Source organism: Sturnira hondurensis, unplaced genomic scaffold, assembly GCF_014824575.4.
Source record: "Sturnira hondurensis isolate 20B ecotype Veracruz unplaced genomic scaffold, ASM1482457v3 Scaffold0001221, whole genome shotgun sequence".
In the NCBI taxonomy this organism is placed as follows: domain Eukaryota; kingdom Metazoa; phylum Chordata; class Mammalia; order Chiroptera; family Phyllostomidae; genus Sturnira; species Sturnira hondurensis.
This window is the reverse complement of record NW_028073852.1, coordinates 2,378,176-2,397,860: the sequence shown is the minus strand read 5'-3', so window position 1 is coordinate 2,397,860 and position 19,685 is coordinate 2,378,176. Positions and strand designations below refer to the sequence as shown.

Here is a 19,685-nt window from a genome sequence, read left to right as displayed (position 1 = left end):
GACAAAAAACGCGGCCCAGCGGTCACGGGGAACAGGCCCAGGGCAACCCGAGAGTGGGGCAGTGCTCCTGCAGCTGACGCGCCCCGGACCCACAGTCGCCCAGCCGCGTCTTCCTCATGCGGGATCACTGTAAAGTGCAGTGCTGCTTCCCTTCCGGTTCAGAAAAGTCACCTAAAACTTTTTTAAAAGCAGATCCCATAGACCGTTCGGCCCCATCTTCCTAGTGGAATTTCGCTCTCAGATGAGGAACATTCCAGTACTGAACAAACGTGTCTTCCTCTGCTTCAACCTCCTGACGCAGCATCACGCATCGTCCCCTCCCCCGGGGAACCACCTCCACGACAGAATGTGCCACGTAGGGACGGCGGAGTCCGAGCTCGGGGTGGGGGCAGGAGGGGCCCTGGAGGCCGCAGGAGGGGAGGCTGAAGGAGCTGGGCCTCAGGCAGCCATGTCCACTCCGCCCTTGACCTGGCAGGGAGTGCGGGGCCCCGGGAAGGGCACCAACCAGGCCGGGGATTCCTGTGTGGCTGTGCGGGTCACACTGCAAACGATGGGCAGAAGGGCCAGATGGCGGAGCGGCGACGCCCCTCCCCTGTCGACCGCCACGTGCTGTGGCCACGCTTCTGTGCCGGGAAGGCAGCTGAGCCCTCTTCTCTCTCAAAGGACGGCAATGGCAGGGGCAGCAGCCCACGCACAGAGGACACAGAGCAGAGCCGGAGGGGCCCCAGGCCCAGGAGCTCATTTACAAGGTGTCCCGCTCAGGGCACTGGGACGGCCTCTGTCGGCCCCCTGCCGTTCCCTCGCAGGGCTCTGATTTAACGAAGGAGATTAAAGTGCCCACAACAAGGGGCCACTGTGCTCGGCTGTGAATAGAAAAGCCTCACAAGGGAAGCTTCTATTTGTTTCTTTATTTAAATGTTGCTCTGCAGATTTTACCAGTGGGCAGGAACCCAGGGCTGAAATGTGCCCCCCGCCACAGCACACACAAAGGAGGGCTGTCTTAAAGGGACAGGGCCCTTCCTCCCGGCTGGAGGCACCGGCCCATGAACAGTGAGGGGGTACAGCACATGGTGGCCAACAACGCCGCGAGCAGCGCCCGGTGACCTGCCGGGAAGCCCACGTGAAAATGCAGGAACACAGGCCACTGCCCACACAGTCTGTGCCCCACTGCAGGGACCTCAGCAGGAGCCGGCCATGTGCACTGGAGCGAGGCACCAGAGGTCCCTGGCCACGGTGGGACCCTCCGCCCTGCTTCAAAGACACGCTGGCTTTCCCACCGTGATTGCCAACCGTGCTCCTCCTCCTCGTAGCCCCTCCTGGCACAGGCCAAGGGCCCAGGCCAGCACTGGACGGAAGTGAGGAGAACAGCCCAGAAGGCCCACCCTTTCCCCAGTGCAGAAGGGACGACGACGAGAGAACGGGGCCCAGGAGGCACCCCAGCCTGGCCCTGCACAGAGCTGCGTCTGAGGAGCCCGGGAGCCCGGCAGCCCGGCAGCCCAGGCAGCGCCGCCCAGGGCAGCATGCAGACGCCATCCAAGTCTGGAGCGCACGACGGCCATTGGCAAACAGCTCTGGGTTCAAAAGCGCAAAGCTGAGAAGCTACCCACGGAGCAAAGGCAGCGTTCCTGCTCGCAAGACGAGGACATCAGGCGGCCCGTCCCAAGTCCCAGCGTGGTGAGCGCTGGTCGAGAGGCTTGGAGCCCTGACCCCATGCCCGCGGCCCCGGTCACATCACTGCCCCCTACCCTGCCCTGAGGGCAAGTCACCTTGTCTCCAGGGAAGCCCAGTGACTCACAATGAAAACTGAAAGGACTACAAAGGTTTTGGAAACGTAGGGGTGTTCAGCAAACTCCCACAAACCTGGATCCCTGCTGACGAGGGTGGAGTCAGACCCCAGGAGAGGCACAAGCCCCGCGTCTCACGGGGCCCCTCCAGTGAAGGGGACGCAGAGACCTGTGACTCGAAAGGCTGCGCCTGGGGCTGGCCGTCCAGACCAGGGCAGGTGGCAGGGGGAGGGACGTGGCAGGGGCGTGTGACCAGAGCCCAAACTTGGTGACACGCGCCACCGCTGGCGCAGATGCGTTCCTGCCACCTGCACGCTGTGGGACAGGAACGGCCGGTCCTTCTTGCTGACGGAAAACCAGAACGACACTTTCTGAAACTGACCGCCCTAGGGCTCAGCCTCCGGGAGGAAGCAGACCCTGACTGCCCCGCCCCCCCCCATGTGAAGGGGCCCGGAGGCCACTATGAGGAGTGAGATAGGCCAGGCCCCACAGGGCGTGTCCTGTGTGGTCCCACGGGCGGAGGGACAGGGCAGGGCTCTGGGGGCGGGGCAGCGCCCGACTCCGCAGGTGGAAGAGGCCTGGGGACCTCAGACGAGGCGTGTGCTCCATGCCACTGACCGCGCCAAAAGTAGGAGGCTCACGGCTGCGCAGTTCCAGAGTTTGACGGGGCTGAAGAGCCGGTCCCAAACTCCTGGTTCCTGCTGACCTCAGCTCCTCTCTGAAGAGGCTCCAGTTTGAATTCTGGGTGGAGACCTCCAAGGAAATGTCTCACCACCAGTGTGTGGCCTGAGAGCTGTCAGTAACTGTGAGCGCCACCAGAACCAGGCAGTCGTGTCGGCCCGTGGCCAGCAGCGCTGCCGTTCGGCACAGCCAGGGGAGGCGCCGTCTGGCAACCTGCGACGAGCAAGCTCGGACCCTCTGGCCTGGGTTCTCCCACAGAGCAGCCCCCAGGCCCCCACCGGGAGGTGAGCGCACAGAAGGCCTCGTCGCCACCTCCCGCCTTTCTCGGGACAGCGGTCCTGAGCACTCTCACCCCACGACTCAGGCCGCTGGCCCAGCCCAGAGCTGCCTGGGGCAGGGACACTCGTCCGCTCTGTGGCCTCGGGAACCCGCCGCCCCAACCCCACCCTTCTCGAATGGGGGTGTCTGTGACAGAGCTCCACAAATGGTCTCATAAAAGCCAAGCGTTTTATCCTTTACCTTCAACAGAAAATGCTAGAACTTGAAGACTTAGTTGGTGTAACGTTCTGATTTAACCAGCTGACCAATGGGAAATGAAGCCAAATTTCAAGGCAATAAGAGAAACTAAGTCGTAAAATTGTATGCTAAAAGTTTGGTTTAGAAAAACAAAGTTTACATATGCTTTCAATAAAAACTAAACAAGAAACTAGCCATTTTAAAAAGCTCACCCTCTTCTAAAACCTGGCGGTGCCACACGGCGCTGTAGCCGGCCTCCACAGCCCTGTCTTTCTGCGCTCCAGGCCCAGCCCGCTGCAAAGCCATCTGAAAGGACCGGAGGAGCGTGGGGCCAACGGGCCCGGCCCCACGAGGAGGACCTGCCCCACCGAAACCAAGCCTTCTGTGCCCTTCCTCCAGAGGCCCTGGCAGGCCTGTGCCAGCTGCGGTCACCGTCGTCCCACACAGCTGTGCCAGCACACCCCCGCACGCCCCAAAGAGAGGCTGGCGGGGCTGATGGGGTCAGAGTCAATCCTCTCTCACTTCACTCTGGTGCCTAAAGCCTATCTGCATGCTGGCCCTCTGTGAAACCCTGGCTTCTGCGGGCTGACACAGCCCCTCGGCCGCACAGCGGCCAAGTCCGTAAGGAGTCACTGAGACCCCTGCAGTCCCGCGGCCCTAGGTCTAACCCCCAAGCAGGACCTGAGGCCCCCAGACGGACGCCGGGTATCAGCTTGTTCCTAACCCTCAGGCCTGGAAGAAACCACACTGAATGCTCGCACATCTCTCACGGGAGCTCGTGGAAAAGCCCTCAGAGGCGAGAGCAGAACGTGAGAGCCCAGGCAACTCACTGAGAGCAGCCTTTGCCCACGGCCACTGGCTGGGCTACAGGGGCACGGCGGCAGGGATGAGAGTGGGTTCCCCTCACTGGCCGTGAGGCTCCACACCGAGGGCTCCCTGCACCACCCGCCCGCCTCTTACCCGGGGGTGAGTCCTCTCTCCCGCAGCCTGTCAGCAATGTCAAAGCCCGGGCAGGGCGCAGCTGTCCGCCTCAGAGCCCATGGTGGACTGGCGCCACGACCCCACAGCCCCCGGCTCCTGGGTGGCCCCAGCACACCCGGGGGAGGGAGGGACGGAGCAGGCAGAGCATGTGTGCCAGCACAGCCGGGGTGGAGGCGGCGGGAGGGAGCAGAAGCTGAGCGGAAGCCGTGGAGCTGGAGCCGCTGCTGGCAGGGACGCAGGGGTGTCCGGAGACGGCGGCGCGGGGCTGCCACCGGGCCAGCAGCAGAGCCTGTGCTCCTCGGCTCTTCAGAGGCTCACCGCTGGACGCAAGTGCGGCCGCCCCTCCTCCGGCTCCCGCACGCTCCCCGGCGAGGGCCTCCTGCAGGGGAGGGGACGCGCCGCCCGCGTTTGTTCCAAGCTCCTCTCTCCCTCTCGCAGCAAAACCCTGATGGCTGCTTCCCCGGAGATGTTAACCCTCGCTCACGCCGCCTCCCTCACTGCGCGGGCGGGCAGACGGGTCTCTGGAGAGCAGGCAGTTCTGTCCCCCAAAGCATGAGGCCACCTCCTTCCCTGCCCCGCGCCATGTCAGCTCCGCGACCTGAGCAGATTGCTTCACACGGTGCCCCTGCCTCCTGTGCTCCAAGGCCACAGAGCCCACTCCCCATGCAGATGCCCCAGCCCATCCCCCGAGGGCATGCCTCCCACTCAGGGCACATGCTGGCCACTGTCCCCACACACTGGGACTGGCTCTGGGCCCTGCCCGGGGGCTGCAGCGTCCCACTGTGCCCCATCCTGGTTCAGCTGAAGCAGGCAGTTGATCCGGGGACACTTCTGAATGAGGGTGGGGACAAGAAACACCACGACAGGCTGAGAGCAGTGGCTATCAGTCCTGGGGGGGAGTGGCACCGAGAATACAGACGTGGTTTGGGGACCCAGGCACACGCCCCTACGCACACAAGAGCCAGGACAGCTGGGACAGTAGTCTGCGGCGCACCCTGAGAGACCAAGCCGTTTCCCGGGAGGGAGGGGATGAGGCTCCTACTGGAAGCCCCAGAGGAGCCAGAAGGCAGGTGGAGGACGAGTCACTATGCCGACCCCACGAGGGCTCTTCTTGCCTCCGCCCTCCCTAGTCAGTGTGTCCCCCTAGGTCTACACGTCCAAGGAGAACAGCACGTGCTCAGGAGAACATGTGAGGTCGCAAGCTCATCACGTCTTAACCATGTGCTTCAACTTCACTTCCTGGCTGAGTCTGACGTGCCCCCGGGAGCCTGCTGAAGGCCCCCTGGCAGAGCCGACTGGCTCTACCAGGTCACTCGCAAGACACTCTGTGGCCCCACGAGTCTGGGACCACACTGCATTTAGGGAGGGTCCCAGCTGCGAGGTGAAGCCCACCTGAACCCGCCAAAGCTGAAGCCCCTCCCAAGACACACAGGGGAAGGCCTACAAGTCCTCATCTACAAAGGAAGTCTCGGCTGCAGGACGAGGACCAGGTGACTTCCGGAAAGGTGCCCCTGGAGGGCCGTCAAATCGGAGAGAGGTGCGAAGAGCGGATGCTGCAGACGGGCTCGCGACAGTCAAGGCTCCGCCTCTGAGGGAGCGGCAGACTGCAAGCAGGCGCTGTCGGCTGCTGCCACGAACACACTTCTGAGAACCTTCCAGGGCCACAGGGAGGGCGGGGCCCCCACAGCTGGCAGGTGTCCCGTCTCCTATGTCTGGGCGTCTCCTGCCCAGATCAGTGGCCCCTGCCTCGTCCTGGCTGCAGCAACGCGCTGTGGCTGACAGGGCTCTTGAGGCCCGGACCTGTGCCTGCCAACACCCCGCCTCTGTCCCCAAGAGCCGGCCTGCCAGCTGTCCTGCCACCTCCATGACTCACCTGCCCAGCGGGCTCCTGGCCCTGCCTGTGGCCGCAACCTGTACCGAGAGCAGGGGCAGGCTGCAGAGAGCCCAGGGCAACTCGACACTTGCAAAGGGGGCAGGGCTCTGCCTCTCAGTGCCCACCTTCCTCACAGGGGGAAGGGCGGCCCTGGTCCTCTGTCCAGCACCATGGGCGCTGGCCTCACAGGACAGCCGGGGAACTCAGACCAGAGTGTGGCCCCTTCAGAACCCACCCTAGCAGCTGGTGGCCCCGCTGTGCCGTGCGCTTCCTGCGCCAGGCGCTCCTGCTTGAAAACAAAGACCTCACCGCTGCGGAGTCCACGGACACAGGCACAGCCCTCAGAAGGGGCGTGCGAACCACCTGGGGGACACAAGCTCACGGCTGCGGCGCCTGACCTGCCCTCTCCACACCCAGCTCCACCGCAGCAGCCCAGCCCACGTGAGCGGGCAGGACCGCACGGAACACTGTCAGAACGGGGGGTGGGGGGGTCAACACGGGGGCCGTGCTGTAGAGGCCACCCGGACCCCCAGTGTCCTGGTGGAGAGGCACCGCCCATAATTCTCTTCGCAGTATCTCCCCGTAAACAACATTCCTTTATACCCACACGGCAGCTTACAGCTTCAGTTGCTGTTCATTCCCATGTCTACTGGAACTTCACACCAAAGCCCAACTGCGGGCCCAAATACTGTGCCGAGGGCACACTGAGAACAGGCAGAGCCCAGGCCAGGCCAGCCCCGGCTGTGGTCCTCGGCAGCGTGTCCCTCCCTCTGGCTGTCACAGTGGCTCCCGTCAGCTGGCAGAGCACGTGCACGGGCCCAGCTGTGCCGGGGGCTGGGCGTCCAACGCTCGAGCCCTGCCCCCACTGCGGCCTCCAGGGCTTGAGGGTGGTGACCAGATGCCCCAGGGGGAGAAGCAGAGACCGTGGGGCATGCCCGCAGAGGGAGGCGAGGAGGCCGGAAGCAGCTGGGTGCCTGGGTCAGGGCAGGGCCCAGGGCGCGCAGGGACTGGGGCGGCACTCGGAAGAGAGCCCAGCATGTGCCTGTGAAGTCCTGGTGGCCCACACGGCAAGGAGCTTGGGTCCCCCACAAAGAGAAGGTTCAGAGGCCAATCAAAGGGTCGAACAGTTAAAAAGGGAAGAAAGACTAGCTGAAACCACTTCAGGGCAGTGACGATGGCAGTGCGTGGGCCGGCCCTCACTCAGACACCTGGGGACCCTGGGGTGACAGTCAAGCGAGAGCCCAGGAAGGACAAGGCAAGTGCAGCAGGAGAGGATTTGACTCCTTTAACCCCTCCCCCTGGGAACAAACCCAGGAAAAGCCGCTGTGTGTGGAGCGCACAGCTGACGCTTAGCCCTGGATCTCGGGTACCTGCCGAGGACGGTCCCGGCCCCTCGGCCTGAACGCCACATCCGCGCCGCATCTCAGCACGCGGGCATCGTTTTCAGCACAGGGCCAAGGGCGACAGGCACGGACGCTCCCAGGAGGGAGAAGAACGGCCTGCCCGTTCCTGGCGGCTCCTTAGTCAAGGCAAGGCGCCCATCACCAATGCTGCCGCTCAAACTCAGGCCTGCAAATCCCGGCTGAGGTGGTGCCCACCCCGACTGCCAAACCAAGTGCTCACGGAGGGTTGACGTCACACATGGAAGTCTCTAGGGTGGCAGGAGGCCCGCGACACAGGGCCTCCGGTCACACTTTGAAATGACCGAAACAGCACCTCCTCTCTGCGTCTGAAGCCAGGCTCCCACAGAAGGGCACAGGGACAGTGGCCACTGTCGGCCCAGGCCAGCCCAGGCACACCCATGGCCCGAGCATCATCAGTAACAGGCGTGTACCGTCCTCTTCCACTCCCTCTAATAATTAATTAATTACGCTGATCCTCACCCCAGGACGGAGTTACTGGTTTTAGAGAGAAGGGAAGGGAAGGAGGGACAGAGCGAGAGAGAGACTCCAATCTGCTGCCTCGCGCACACACCCGACCAGGATTGAACCCGCAACGCTGCATTCTATTGGACGATGCTGCAACAGCCTGAGCCACACCGGCCAGGGCCCAAAGTGTCCCCATTTGAACCAGAGACCTTGGTGCTATGGTGTGGACTCACCTTCCAGGCACACCACCCCCCACGTGGACACCCACCCCAACCTGGAACTGCCTGGGTTACCCCAAGTGCTGCCTCTCTACTCTCGGACCTGGCCCTGCCCGAAGCCGACATGCACGGGGCAGCTCTCCAAGTCACCCAGACGCCATCATCCAGACGTGTCCCAAACCGTGCAGAGGGGAGACAGTGGGTGCAGTTTCACAATGTGGTCTGTTGTGAACCTGACAGGAGAAACCCAGAGCCTACTGTGACCACCGCAGGGGCCCATCCGAGCCGCACCTGGTGTCTGCTCCCAGCCCCCTTGCATCCTGACTGCCGGCTCCCAGACTGCGCACAGTGCCGCGCCCCATACCAGGGCCTAGGGCGGAGGTGCCACGTACATCCCATGACCCTGGTGGGGCGGGAAGCCCAGACCTGTGATCTCAGGTGGCTCTTCTGCAGAACCTTCGGGGTTTATAAGCCACAGGGTTTGTCATCCTTTTACTCACTGTTGTACCTGTGGGTGTGGGGGCGGAGGCGGTTCAGACGGTCTCTGCCTCCCCCACAAGGTCCTGACACGGGCTACTACGTACACTCCCTTTGGGTCATTTTGTCTCAGAAAACGGACATTGACTACCCCAGGCCTCTCAGTGCTTTCAACCTGGCCTCTAACGTCTTCACTGTTCATGTCACACCCTCTCTGGACAGACGTGCAGCTCCCAGAGCTTCTAACAAGTGCTACCTGGGCGCGGTCGCCAAGACAGAGCACCCGAGGAACATCCCAGCTGGGACTGGGGCAGGGGCTTCCTTGGTGTTCTCTGTCTGTCTCTATCACACACACACATACACACACACACACACACACACACACACACGCCTCAGTCCTCCAGAGAACAGCGAGACACACAGCGGGCTGTTACTTCTCCCAAAAGGCAGTGAAGCGATGGGCACGGGGTTTCGAGTACTGACTGGAAGAGATACGGAAACCCCAGCCAGCACACCCAGGCCGCGATTGGACTCACCCTCCTCCTCTTCAGTTTTGAGGACCATCTTTCCCCCAGCCACGGTCACAGCAGGACCCCAAAGCCTGCTCCGTCAGCTCTTCCAAGGGGGCTGGGTGAGGCTGCCCTGGGAGGCAGGGCCAGGTGGCGGCGGGACACCTTCAGGCTGCCTCGTCCGGCCACCTCCCCAACCCAGGAAGTCTCGGCAGTGCTCCCGCACCAATCAGCTGCCGGCCTCCTGCAGCGTCACCTGTTGCTCGGTTCACAGCCACCACCTGGTTCCTGCAGTCAAGCTCCAGCAGGTCCACAGGCGTCAGCCCCCTCCCTGGGCCGGTGACCAGCGGCCTCAGGCTGGGGCCCGGGGCTCCCGGCCGTGCTCCAGCCTTCCTCACAGCAGCAGGCACAGCTGGCTGGCCTCGCTCCACTGTCCGGTTCCTTCTCAGAATGGAGTCTGGGAAAACCCCGTCCTCCCCACGAGGCGACACCGCACACTCCCCGAGAATGACTAAGAATCCGTAATGCCCAGAGCAGCGTGATGAGGTCACGGGCGGAAGGCAGAAGGCCCACCTCACAGACGAGGGACAGCCTGGGGGCCACACTCCCGATGTGAGTCCAGCTTTGCCCCCACTCTCCTGTCTCGTGCACCCCACCCCCGTGTGCTTCCTCTGCAGTCTCGTCACACACACGTGACGGGGAGATCAGGCCACGGCGGCAAGGGGCACCCTCACCCGCACCCGGGACAACCGGTTCTTCTAGCCTTTCGGTGTGTTTACACTCTCTCTGCCTCCCACGTCGCTCCCGTACAGTTGATTATGAGATGTACTCCTCTCAGCACGCAGACACACACAGGGAAATGCACAGAAAGACACACACGGGTACATGCACGGAGAGCGCTGGCTGCTCTACATGCTGCTTCCCAACCAGCTACTGCCACTGTCACGAGCACTTGCCGTTCGCACACCATTCACTGTTCACGACGTGGGTGCGACCTTCCAGCCATCCCCCGCTGTGAGCCTCGTGAGTGGCTCGGACTCTCCACCGGTCTCGTCTCTCACCGCGTCCTTCTCACACACCCTGGAAGCAGAACTGCTGGGCCTCCATGCAGCTTCCCACGCGGCCACTCACCGGGAACAGCCAGCAGCCCCGCTGTGTCGAGGGCCCTCCAGTGCCGCTCCCTTTGGTTGGCCTGGCCTGGCCCAGCTCAGCAGCCCTGACAGCGCCCCACAGGGCGAGTGTCACTCCCTCCAGCCCCCTTCCCAGACGAGGATGCTGAGACTCGGGGACACCACACAGCTGGCCTGGCACTCGACCCCGTGTCTGGCTGCAGGGCCCGTGCCCCAGGGGCCCCTCCCCACGGGTCCTGGTTGCTAACTCCTGCAGCAGGCCTGTGGGGGCCTGAACCCGAAGTCCTGGGCCGCATCCCCTCCTGCTGCCGCGGGCCCTCACTGCAGCAGATCTGCAGCAAGACCCCAGAGTGCCACTCCCAGTCACCCTCCGGAGGGGCCGCAGGTGCCTCAAGGGCACGGACTTGACCCACCCTTTTCCTCCTTGCCAGATAACAAATGTACTCGCCTGTACAGGGTGGGCAAAGGAGGGTCACAGCTGTGAGCACGCAGAACCAAGCGTGTTCTCGTGTTACTTGCATTACAGCCGTAAGCCCCCTTCTGCCCACCCTGGTGTTTTCAAACCCACCCTGCTTTGTAGAGGTGCCAACATAAACCCGACTCTTTTAATCCCGCACATTGATGTCACAGTTATGCTTCCTCCCTCGCATCCTCCCTCCACGGAGGGTCCCAGGTGAAGCCTCATCCTGCTCCATCTCCAAACCGAGGTTTAACAATTTCCACATCAGCGTCTACGCGCCGGCACCAGGGCTGGCCTCCGAGGTCACTGCCACTGCCTGGGGACTGGCAAGGGGCAGAGTGTTTGTGCGGCGGGCGCCACAAGCAGCTGCTCTGCTCGGACCTCTGACCGACGCTGCCCAAGGCCCGTCTCCCCCAGGAGGCTCGCTGCCCCTGCCGGCGTGTGGGGACGGCGGCTTCTCACTGCCCCAAGTTTGCACAGCCCGATGGGCGAGATGCCGAGGGTCGTTCCGTAAACGAAAGAAGAGGGGTCTCCCCTCCGTGAACCGCTCGTCCACATCTTTTGCCAGGTTTCCAGCCACTCACCACCTTACTGAGGTGGGCACTGCTGCAGGCATTTCTCTCACAACCTGCCACTCACGTTAGTGTCAGTCCTGCCATCTCTCGTCTCAGAGAAGTGGTGACGTTCTGATCAAATGCCCAATCTTGCCCTCGCTGGCTTCGGTCAGCCTTCTCAGGCACCCTGGGCACCGAGTCCCGGAGACATGGCAGGGACCTGCACTGCCCTCGCACCATGTATGTGCCACCGGGAGCTGGGAGGGCAGGGGAGCAAGAAGTAAACGCATGGGGTGGTCTGTCGGATGATGGAGGCCACCTGGGGGCAGGATGGGGTGGCGTGGTCAGGGAGGGGGGCAAGAGGACAGCATGGCTGACACAGAGATGACCCGGTGAAGTGGAGGGGTGAGTAAGGAGAATGGGGAGGGCCAACCAGGGCCTCAGAGGCTGTTTTAAGGACGCTGGTTTCCACGGTGGGTGAGCAGGGTAGTGGCTGCCAGGGTCTGGCCGTAAATGCAGGCTGGGACTTCCTCAGCTGCTGAGAAGGAGCAGGCTGTGGGCAGGAGGACGGGCGCCCTGAGCCAGGAGTGGCTGGACTCCAGCATTGTCCACTCTAAGGCAGAGCCCAGGCCTTGCCATGGAGTCCACGCCGGGGATGAAAGGGTCATGGAAGAGCCCGAGGCTCCAAACTGGGTGGGGGGCCCACAGCTTCAGGAACAGGCCCCAGCCCCTCCATGTGCCCGTCTCCGCCTTGAAGCCCCATCACTCTGCCCACTTGCGGCCCACCCCCTCTCAGCTCCTCCAAGCCAGTGACACTCATCTCTGCCCCGCCACTCACTGCTGCGTTCCTGCCACACCACCCAGTTTACATGCTCACAGCAAGGGCCCTAAACGGTCACCTGGCCACCCTTCCTGTCTGTGCACGGCGGGCTACCCCACAGACCCCTTCAGAACAGGTTCCAGAACAGCTCCCATAAGCTGCTGGCAGAAGAGCTGCAGCTGAGGCCTTGAACCTGGGAGTGGGGCGGGCACACCGGGCCCAAGCCGCTGTCTGCGGTGTAGTTTCCGTTGTGCCAGAGCTAGCGCCCCACCACCCTGCTCGCCTAAAAGGGGGGTGAGGAGCAAACAGCAGGTCTCCGCCCCTGCCAAGAGGAACCTGCAGCGACAGACTGTGTGCTCGACTTGCCTGCAGGGCGGTGACAGCGTAGCCCGTCACCCATATGTGGGCCTTTCTGAGTCTGGGAGTGGGTGCCACTCAGTGACATCAGCCACCAGCAGGCCCCGGGGCACAGGGAAGGGAAGGGAGCTGCTCAAAGGGAGGCTGTGCAGAGGTCCAACGGACACTCTGAAGTCACCAGGAAAAGCAATAGTGAGTCACAGGCCAGCTCAGGCTCCAGGCCTCAGAGCAGCGCCTGATGAGCAGGACGGGACAGGCGCTGGCGAGGCCTGCACCAGACCCCTGGGCGGGGGCACCACAGCGGTTCACACGGAGTCCCACACAACGCCACTTGGAAGCAGGTGTTCTGACTCAAGACACTTTTCATTTTCAGTCAGCGACATACCCTACCCAGCCTTAACCGTTCGCCCCAACACACAGACTCGGGGAGCTTGACGACAACACTAGAAGACTGACAGGAACACACGTGACATCTGGGGAAGGTGTTCTCAGCACGCCCCTCGGCCACCATCACCCCAAGGAGAGACGTGTGCTCGAAGTGGGTCTGGGCAGTTAGGACAGAGCATGCAGAGCAGCGAGGACAGGTTTGGGGGAGGCCAGCAGCAGTGACGGAGCCCCAGGGACGGCCAGAGGGGGCAGCCTGCAGGACGAGGGGGCTGACGGGAGAGGCCGGGGCCACCAGCTCGGGCGGGAGGTTCAGCTAACGCTTGGGGCCAACACCTGGACCTCACTGCCCTGTCGCCCTCCAGCAGACAGCAGCCGGGGGCTGCACTGAGTGGGGATGCTGGGAGCCTCAGCTCCTCGTCCCGGTCTCAAGGCGCCCCCTTAACCTGACCACCCCTCCCCCCCTCCCCCCGCGTCTCTCACTGCTTGTGCCTGGGTTTGCCTTTAAGTAAAACAACACAGCAACACCCTATGAAAAGAGAGCGACACCTACTACCTGAGCCCAAAAACCACAGTTTCCGGCCCAGACCTCCCCCACCCTCGGGCCCTGCCCCGCAGAGGAAACTCTCTCAGCTTCTGCTTCTGCAAACCTGCCCAGCCTTTCTCAGGAACAGGCTCACGCCATTGGAAGCTCAAAGCTGCCAATGCCACCAATGCCACCAGCCTCCGAGGACGAAGATTCGGCTGTGGCCCCGCCCCTCGCGCACACGCGCACGCGCACCGGTGAACGCTCCCATACGCGTTTCTGCCCGAACTGGCATTTCCGTAAACATGACTCACAACTCAGCTGGACGGGGACTGGGGTCTAAGTCGCCCGGGAGGCAGTCGTGTCTTTTTCTGTCCTGCTCACCTAGTCCTCCTCTCTGTTACCGACTGGTCACCATGCTGTCTACCAAGGGTAAAACCGTCCAAGGGGCCAGCCTGTCACGTGATCCGCCTTTGGGAGGGCCTGCACCAGCCCCCCCCCCCCCCCCCCCCCCCCGCCCNCCCCCCCCCCCCCCCCCCCCCCCACTGCAGCCTGGGCTCGCTGCCCCTGGAGAAGCCCGCATCCCCAGCGCAGCCTTCTCTGGTTCTGGCCCACGTGCTGACTCGGGTGGAGCGCACCCTCTACTGACCAACCGAACCGGGGTGGGGGGCCGCCGTGGACTGTGCACATCTGAAACCCCGCGAGCCTTCCCTCCCTCCGGGCCGACTGCAGTTGGGTACAGAGGCCCGCGATGACATCACTGTGCTCAGAACCACGGAGACACCCCGTTTTCAGCCCCTCACTGCTGTTAGAGATGGTGCCATTCTGATCCCAGGGTTTCCATGTGACCCCCTCGCCCCAGACAGCTGTCGGAACCTCACCTCTACCGTCGATGTTGTGACCTGTCCTACCTAGTGAGGGGGTGAGGTTGAGTCTTTCTTGGTAGGTTATGTTAGCCACTAGGCAGCCCCAGTCCTGAAGTTTTACAGTTCTCTGATAATTTCCTATCTTCCAGTTCTCATTTTTTAGACTTTCTATTCATTAGACACTGGATCTCCAATGCGAATCGTTCACTTTTCCTTCTGTCATTTCTACTTTTAACCCCTTTTTGCGCTCCCTTCTAAGGAGTATTCTTGGAACGAGCTGAATGTTTCTCCTCCAAATTCCTGTGCTGAACCCCCCCACCTGGTGGAGGTGGAGGTGGAGCCTTCGGGAGGTGAGTGGGAAGGGAGGGTGGGGCTCCTGAGATGGGACCAGCACCCTGATCAGAAAACGCCAGAGGGCTAAGGTGGTCTCTTCCCACCAGGTGTGGCCACCGCAGGGTGACAGCCACCACACTCTGAACAGTAAATGTCTGTGCCCCTGGGCCATGCGTGCCACTCTGTCATGGTGGCCCAAACTAAGACAGGTCTTTAGTTTATCTCCTAACCTGTCTATGAAATATTTTACTTCTGCTATTTTGTTTTTTTTTTTTAAGATTTTACTTATTTATCTTAGATGGGAAGGGAAGGAGAGAGAGAGAGAAATATCAATGCATGGCTGCCTCTCGTGTGTCCCCTGCCAGGAACTGGGAACTGGCCTGCAACCCAGGCATGAGCCCTGACTGGGAGTCGAACCGCGATCGTGTGGTTCGCAGGCCCATGCTCAATCCACTGAGCTACGCCAGCCAGGGCTACTTCTGCTATTTTGGCTTTGCAAGAACCTACTCTTAATCCCCGAGCTCTCGGTGCCCACAGCACCCTGTGCTTGTCCCATCAACATCACACCTGAGATTGTGAGTGCACAGTCTTTACAGCTCTCTTCTGTACCTTCCACGACCGGGTCTCCCAAGTCTCTTCTCCCGTGTGCCTTGTTCTCTCCTTAGCACCCAGGGTTTTCCTAACTGTCTCACAAGTACAGGCTGTCCCCCAGCAGTGACAGCGAGGCGCCGGCGCACTGAGGGAAGCTCTGGGTGGCAGCCGCGGCTCACTGAGGGCAGGCGCCGTCATAAAACAATAAAGCAGTAACCACAGACCCTTTTTTCTTAGGCTAGTGACCAAAAGGTGTCCTCCAGTCCCCTCCCTGGGGCTTTGTGGGCTAGAAACTGGCCAGCAGCACGTGGGGAGCCAGCCAGAGAGGGAGGACGGGACGCTCCCAAGCACACAGGCTTCCACTCACGTCCAGAAAACCAGCCGCCGCGTGTGGCCAGGACTGGAAGAGAAGTCTCCACCTGCCGCCAGCGCCGAGCCGCGCCCGCATCTCCGTCCTCGAGGGCCATGCCTTGCAGCCTTCCTGGGACTTGGGGGTACATCACTGTGCTTCCTGATGTCCCCCACTCCAGGGCTTAGATCTCCCTGACAAGCTGCTCTTGGGAGAGGGCCTGGGGCACACAGCACGCAGGCCCTGCAATGCCCCCGTGCACCAAGAGCTGTGGTGGGAGGTGACGAAGCCGGCAGTCCTCAGCAGTCCACACACGGGGCGCTGCACTCTCTCTGGAGGGTCACTGCCATGGGAGCCACCAGGGTCACCAGAAAAGCAGGGACTCGCACTGGCTTTTTCCTCAGAGACATGGCCAGCATCAAATGGGTCTGGGGAGGAAAGACTTGGGGACAAAGAAACACACCTGTGCCACAGAGTTCGGACGAAGAGCCCCCAATGTGCGCCCACCTGCCCTGCACCTGCGCAGCCGGCAACGGGACCTCCCTCGGCTGTGTGTGCCCACATGTGCCTTTGTGGGGCCGAAGTCTCGCCACTTCTATCAGCAAGAGAAAAGGTCAAAATCAATTGGAGATCAACCAAAAAACCCCAAACTCCAAACCATGCCTTTTTGCCCTTTATTTCATACTTGAATTTCATTTTTTAAAGAAGAAAAAGGATGAGAACGGAGCAGTTCCCCACCGTGTGTGACCTCACTGTCCACAGAAAGCTGTTGCCGACGCCACAGGGCACACTGGGTTCATGTCGGCACGAGTGCTGCTGGGAAGGGCGCTGACCAGCCCCTCGGGGGCCCAGAGGGCCCTCAGGCTGCGGGCACATCTGTCCTGGACCTCAGTCGTCCATCCACGAGTGGGCGGAGGGAGCACTGCCCCCAGGGGAACCCTGGCTAAGGGGTGCCCTGTGGCCCCCATAGGAGGGCCCTCGGCAGCCATCGTCACCATCACCACGGTCCTAGGGGCACCTGGAAACGTGCTGTGTGCACTTCAGAAAGTCTGAACGTGGCACATTCGCAACGCTGAACGGGCAGCTTTCTCCACAAAGATGGAGGCGCAGCACGCTTGACGACTAAAAAAAAAGAAACCCCAGGTCTTGATAAGCTTCACTTTATACCCAAAAGCAGTTACAGAACTTTGAATGCCCTTGTAAAACAGTAAAAAATAGTGGATGTGATACAGTCGACCTGTGCTGCCCTCTGCTGACTCCTCGAGGAGATGGTCTTTGAAAAGGTTTGTGATCAGCCACTCCGGCCACCACCTTCCCCTGCATGAGTGTCTGTCAGCGTGCAGGGGAAAGAGGGGACTCCTGTGCGCCCTGGGGCACAGGCCGTGCTCTGGGGACACCTGCAGCATGCACTGGCTGAAGAGGTTTTGTTCACAGTAAAGTCGCTGTGCCCACTGCCCACGCACTCGGGCTACTCTGTGGAACGGGCCACAGCGGGCAGACACAGGGAACAGCCCCACAGTGGGTGGTGCACAGGCCAGCAGTGGAGGCAGCGGGGGTGTGGGGACAGGCAGAGGCCCGGGTGCCTCTGTGGGAGGGAGGCTCATGGAAGCTCGGAACATGGTGGTCTGAGCAGGCATCGCTGAGAATGTGACCTGCCCCGCACCCCTGAAAAGAAGAACCCAGAACGACTGTGTGCTGCGGATGGGCTTCCCCCTCCAAATCCTGGGGTACGTGGAATGCACTCACATTCTGTTCCTCGTCCTCACCACGGGGACCAGGGAAATGGGCTGTGCAGCGTCTCCGAGGTTGGATCACCAAGGCCGTTTGCCCAGGAAGAGACCTAGGCAGGGGACCGGGAGGCCGGAGGCCCTGAGCCTCCCACGTCCCCGTGTCGTCACAGGAGCAAGCTCCCTCACCAGAAGACAGTGAACGCCAGGTCCTGGGGGGGCCTGGGTGGGGAGGTGGTGGCCCAGACACGGGGCCCCTGTGGAGAAAACCTACACTGTGGTGGGGTCTGCCATGTCAGAGGTCTGGGGAGACTCAGACGCCCCACGTGGCCAGGGCCCTGCAGGTGGTGGAGACCGGCCCTCGGGGTGCGGGCCCCGTGTGGGAGGGGCGGGGCGCTTTTTGACGGAGCTGCACTGCACAAGGCCCTCCGGGACCAGTGCTGCCTGGCTCCCCGTCCCCTCACCCACACGGCCCACTGGCATTTCTGCTCTCTCACAGTGACGTCCCACCCTCCCAGGGGTCTGGCCCCACCTACTTCTCTCCACTGAGAAATCCCTCAGCCGAGTTATCCTGCTCTTTTTTAAAGTAATTTTATACTAAGAATCATAGAATAAACATTCGCGACAGCTGGGCTTCGGTCTCTTCCCAGCCAGGAAACCTACCTGGAAAGACGCCTGCACGAACCAAGAGACCTGGAAAAAGCAGGTTTGGGCTCAAACAGCAGGCAGGGCCCAACCAGCACCAGACCCACGCGGCTGTCGGACGGCCACACGCTCACCGGACGTGCGCCACCGCACCACTGTCAACCGGGCACCTCGAAAGCGGTGTCATTTTCAAAGAAACAGCTACTTTGACAGACACTCAGAAGCTCTTAGGCCTCGCCACGTCTCTGGGGCAGAGCAGGAGACCGCTCCGACGGTCACCCTCATGCCCATCTCTGGACGCAGCAAGCTGAGGTCATGGGAAGAATGGCAGGAGCCCAGCGTGGCTCTTCCCTGTGGGTGTACACCCTCCCTCGGTGCTGTGACCGCCACCACACTGGGATGCAGGCTCTGTCCAGATACACAAAGTGGGCCCAGTGTCACTGGCAATGTCCCTTTGCTCTGAAATTGCCTAATGACAGCCCCTCTCCACTGAAATGAGTTTAAGAATCACAAATGTGAAGCAGTAAGAAAATTTTTCCTAAAGTCTAGATTCTGGTCTTTTTGTTTATTTTTATCAAAGTAAAATGGCTTGCCCTGGCTGGTGTGGCTCAGTGGATTGAGCATCAGCCTGAAAACCAAAAAGGTCACCTGTTCGATTCCCAGTCAGGGCACATGCCTGGGTTGTGGGCCAGGTCCCCAGTAGGGGGTGCCCGAGAGGCACTACACATTAATGTTTCTCTCCCTCTCTTTCCCTCTGTATAAAAATAAATAAAATATCAAAAAAGGTAAATGGATTATGAAATAAAGTATAAATACTAAATGATCCTCTTGATTGTTTTTTAACACACCAGAAGAATTATCCCATTTCAAGCAGAATGCACCACACTCGCTTTCCCTTGTCTTTCAATCACAGAAGCAGCACCTGGTCCCTGTGGTCTGGGGTGGAGGGGCAGCCGAACATGCATAGCACACAACACTGGAGTCCTTCTGGGCTGCTTCTATCACCGAGGGCACACCCTGCTCCCTCTCCTGCATGGCCCTGCGTTTCAGTGACCATGTCCTGGAGACCTCCCTATGTCCACACATCTGGGACTGCCTGAGTCTCAAGCCTGAGGTGCCCCCAGCACGGCCTCCCCGTGGTTTGCAGTCTTCTGCTGTCACGAGTCTGTGTCCCCTGGGTGCCTGTGCCAGTCTGTCTGAGGAAGGGAATCAGAAAAGCCGAGTCATGGGGTCCACGGGTGTGGACATTGACTTATTTTGGATGATTTTAGACTTGCAGAAAAATTGCCAAAACATGGAGTTCCCCCAAATTCCCCTATATGTTCCCAGCTTACGTAAGCCAAGGATGGTCGCTGAGACCAGGAAATGAGCGCCGATGCAGCAGCAGAAAGTGGTCTGGCCACCCCAGCGAGCAGCACCAGCTCCCCCACCAACACCCCCCGTTTCCAGCCCAGGGCCCAGCCCCGAGACCCCACTGCATTCTGCCAGCCTGTGGCCTAAGTCACTTTCAAGTGTGCTGCTGCCGGGGCCTCTGTGTTGTGGGCTCCACACTTGGCCCAGTGCCAGTCATTTACTTTGTAGGACATTCTCCAACCTGGACTGGCCTGCAGTTTCCTCCTGGTTTGACAGGCTGTGCATTTTGGGCAAGAATGGCACAAAAAGCGAGGTCGAGTTCCGAGGCAGGGGTGTCCGCTCCTCGTCGCCCTCCCTGGCCCACCCCCTGGTGTCCTTGGCTATGGACTTCCTCTCCCTGGCGCTGTGTCTCTCGACCCGTCCAGTCCTTTCCCAGCACCGCCTGGCTTCCTACCGTCCCAAGATTTCCCAGGCACACTCATTTCGCATTGTTCCCTGCCCCAGCCCGGGAATCACCATTTCCCCAGGGCCCCGGCCCCTTTTGGTGGAGAAGGATACTCAGAAACTGAGACCTGGGCACGGGGCATGTCCTCCCCCGCAGCAGACACCGCCACAGGCACCCTCGGAGTGCTGGAAGCAGCGACTCCTGCCTGCACACGAGGGTCCCTGTGCCCCACCCCCCA

The 19,685-nt window shown here is 61.3% G+C and overlaps 1 protein-coding gene and 1 long non-coding RNA gene across 3 annotated transcripts in view; one reads left to right on the top strand and one right to left on the bottom strand.

The window, feature by feature from the left end:
* Positions 1 to 19,685, bottom strand: part of CYTH1 (cytohesin 1) — a 64,717-nt gene that overhangs the window by 20,925 nt on the left and 24,107 nt on the right. The window contains exon 1 of one of the 2 annotated variants that reach the window (XM_037064334.1): positions 8,935 to 9,100. The exons of the other annotated variant lie outside the window; for it this stretch is intronic. Within the exon in view, the coding sequence (XP_036920229.1) occupies positions 8,935 to 8,962 (28 nt within the window). The 5' untranslated portion in view covers positions 8,963 to 9,100. Of the gene's footprint in view, positions 1 to 8,934; positions 9,101 to 19,685 lie in introns of those variants that run through there. 2 annotated transcript variants of the gene reach the window in all.
* LOC118999652 (uncharacterized) lies at positions 13,409 to 15,290 on the top strand. Its single transcript, XR_005069154.1, has 3 exons — positions 13,409 to 13,570; positions 14,264 to 14,546; positions 15,166 to 15,290. It is a non-coding gene; the product is annotated as an uncharacterized LOC118999652 (long non-coding RNA).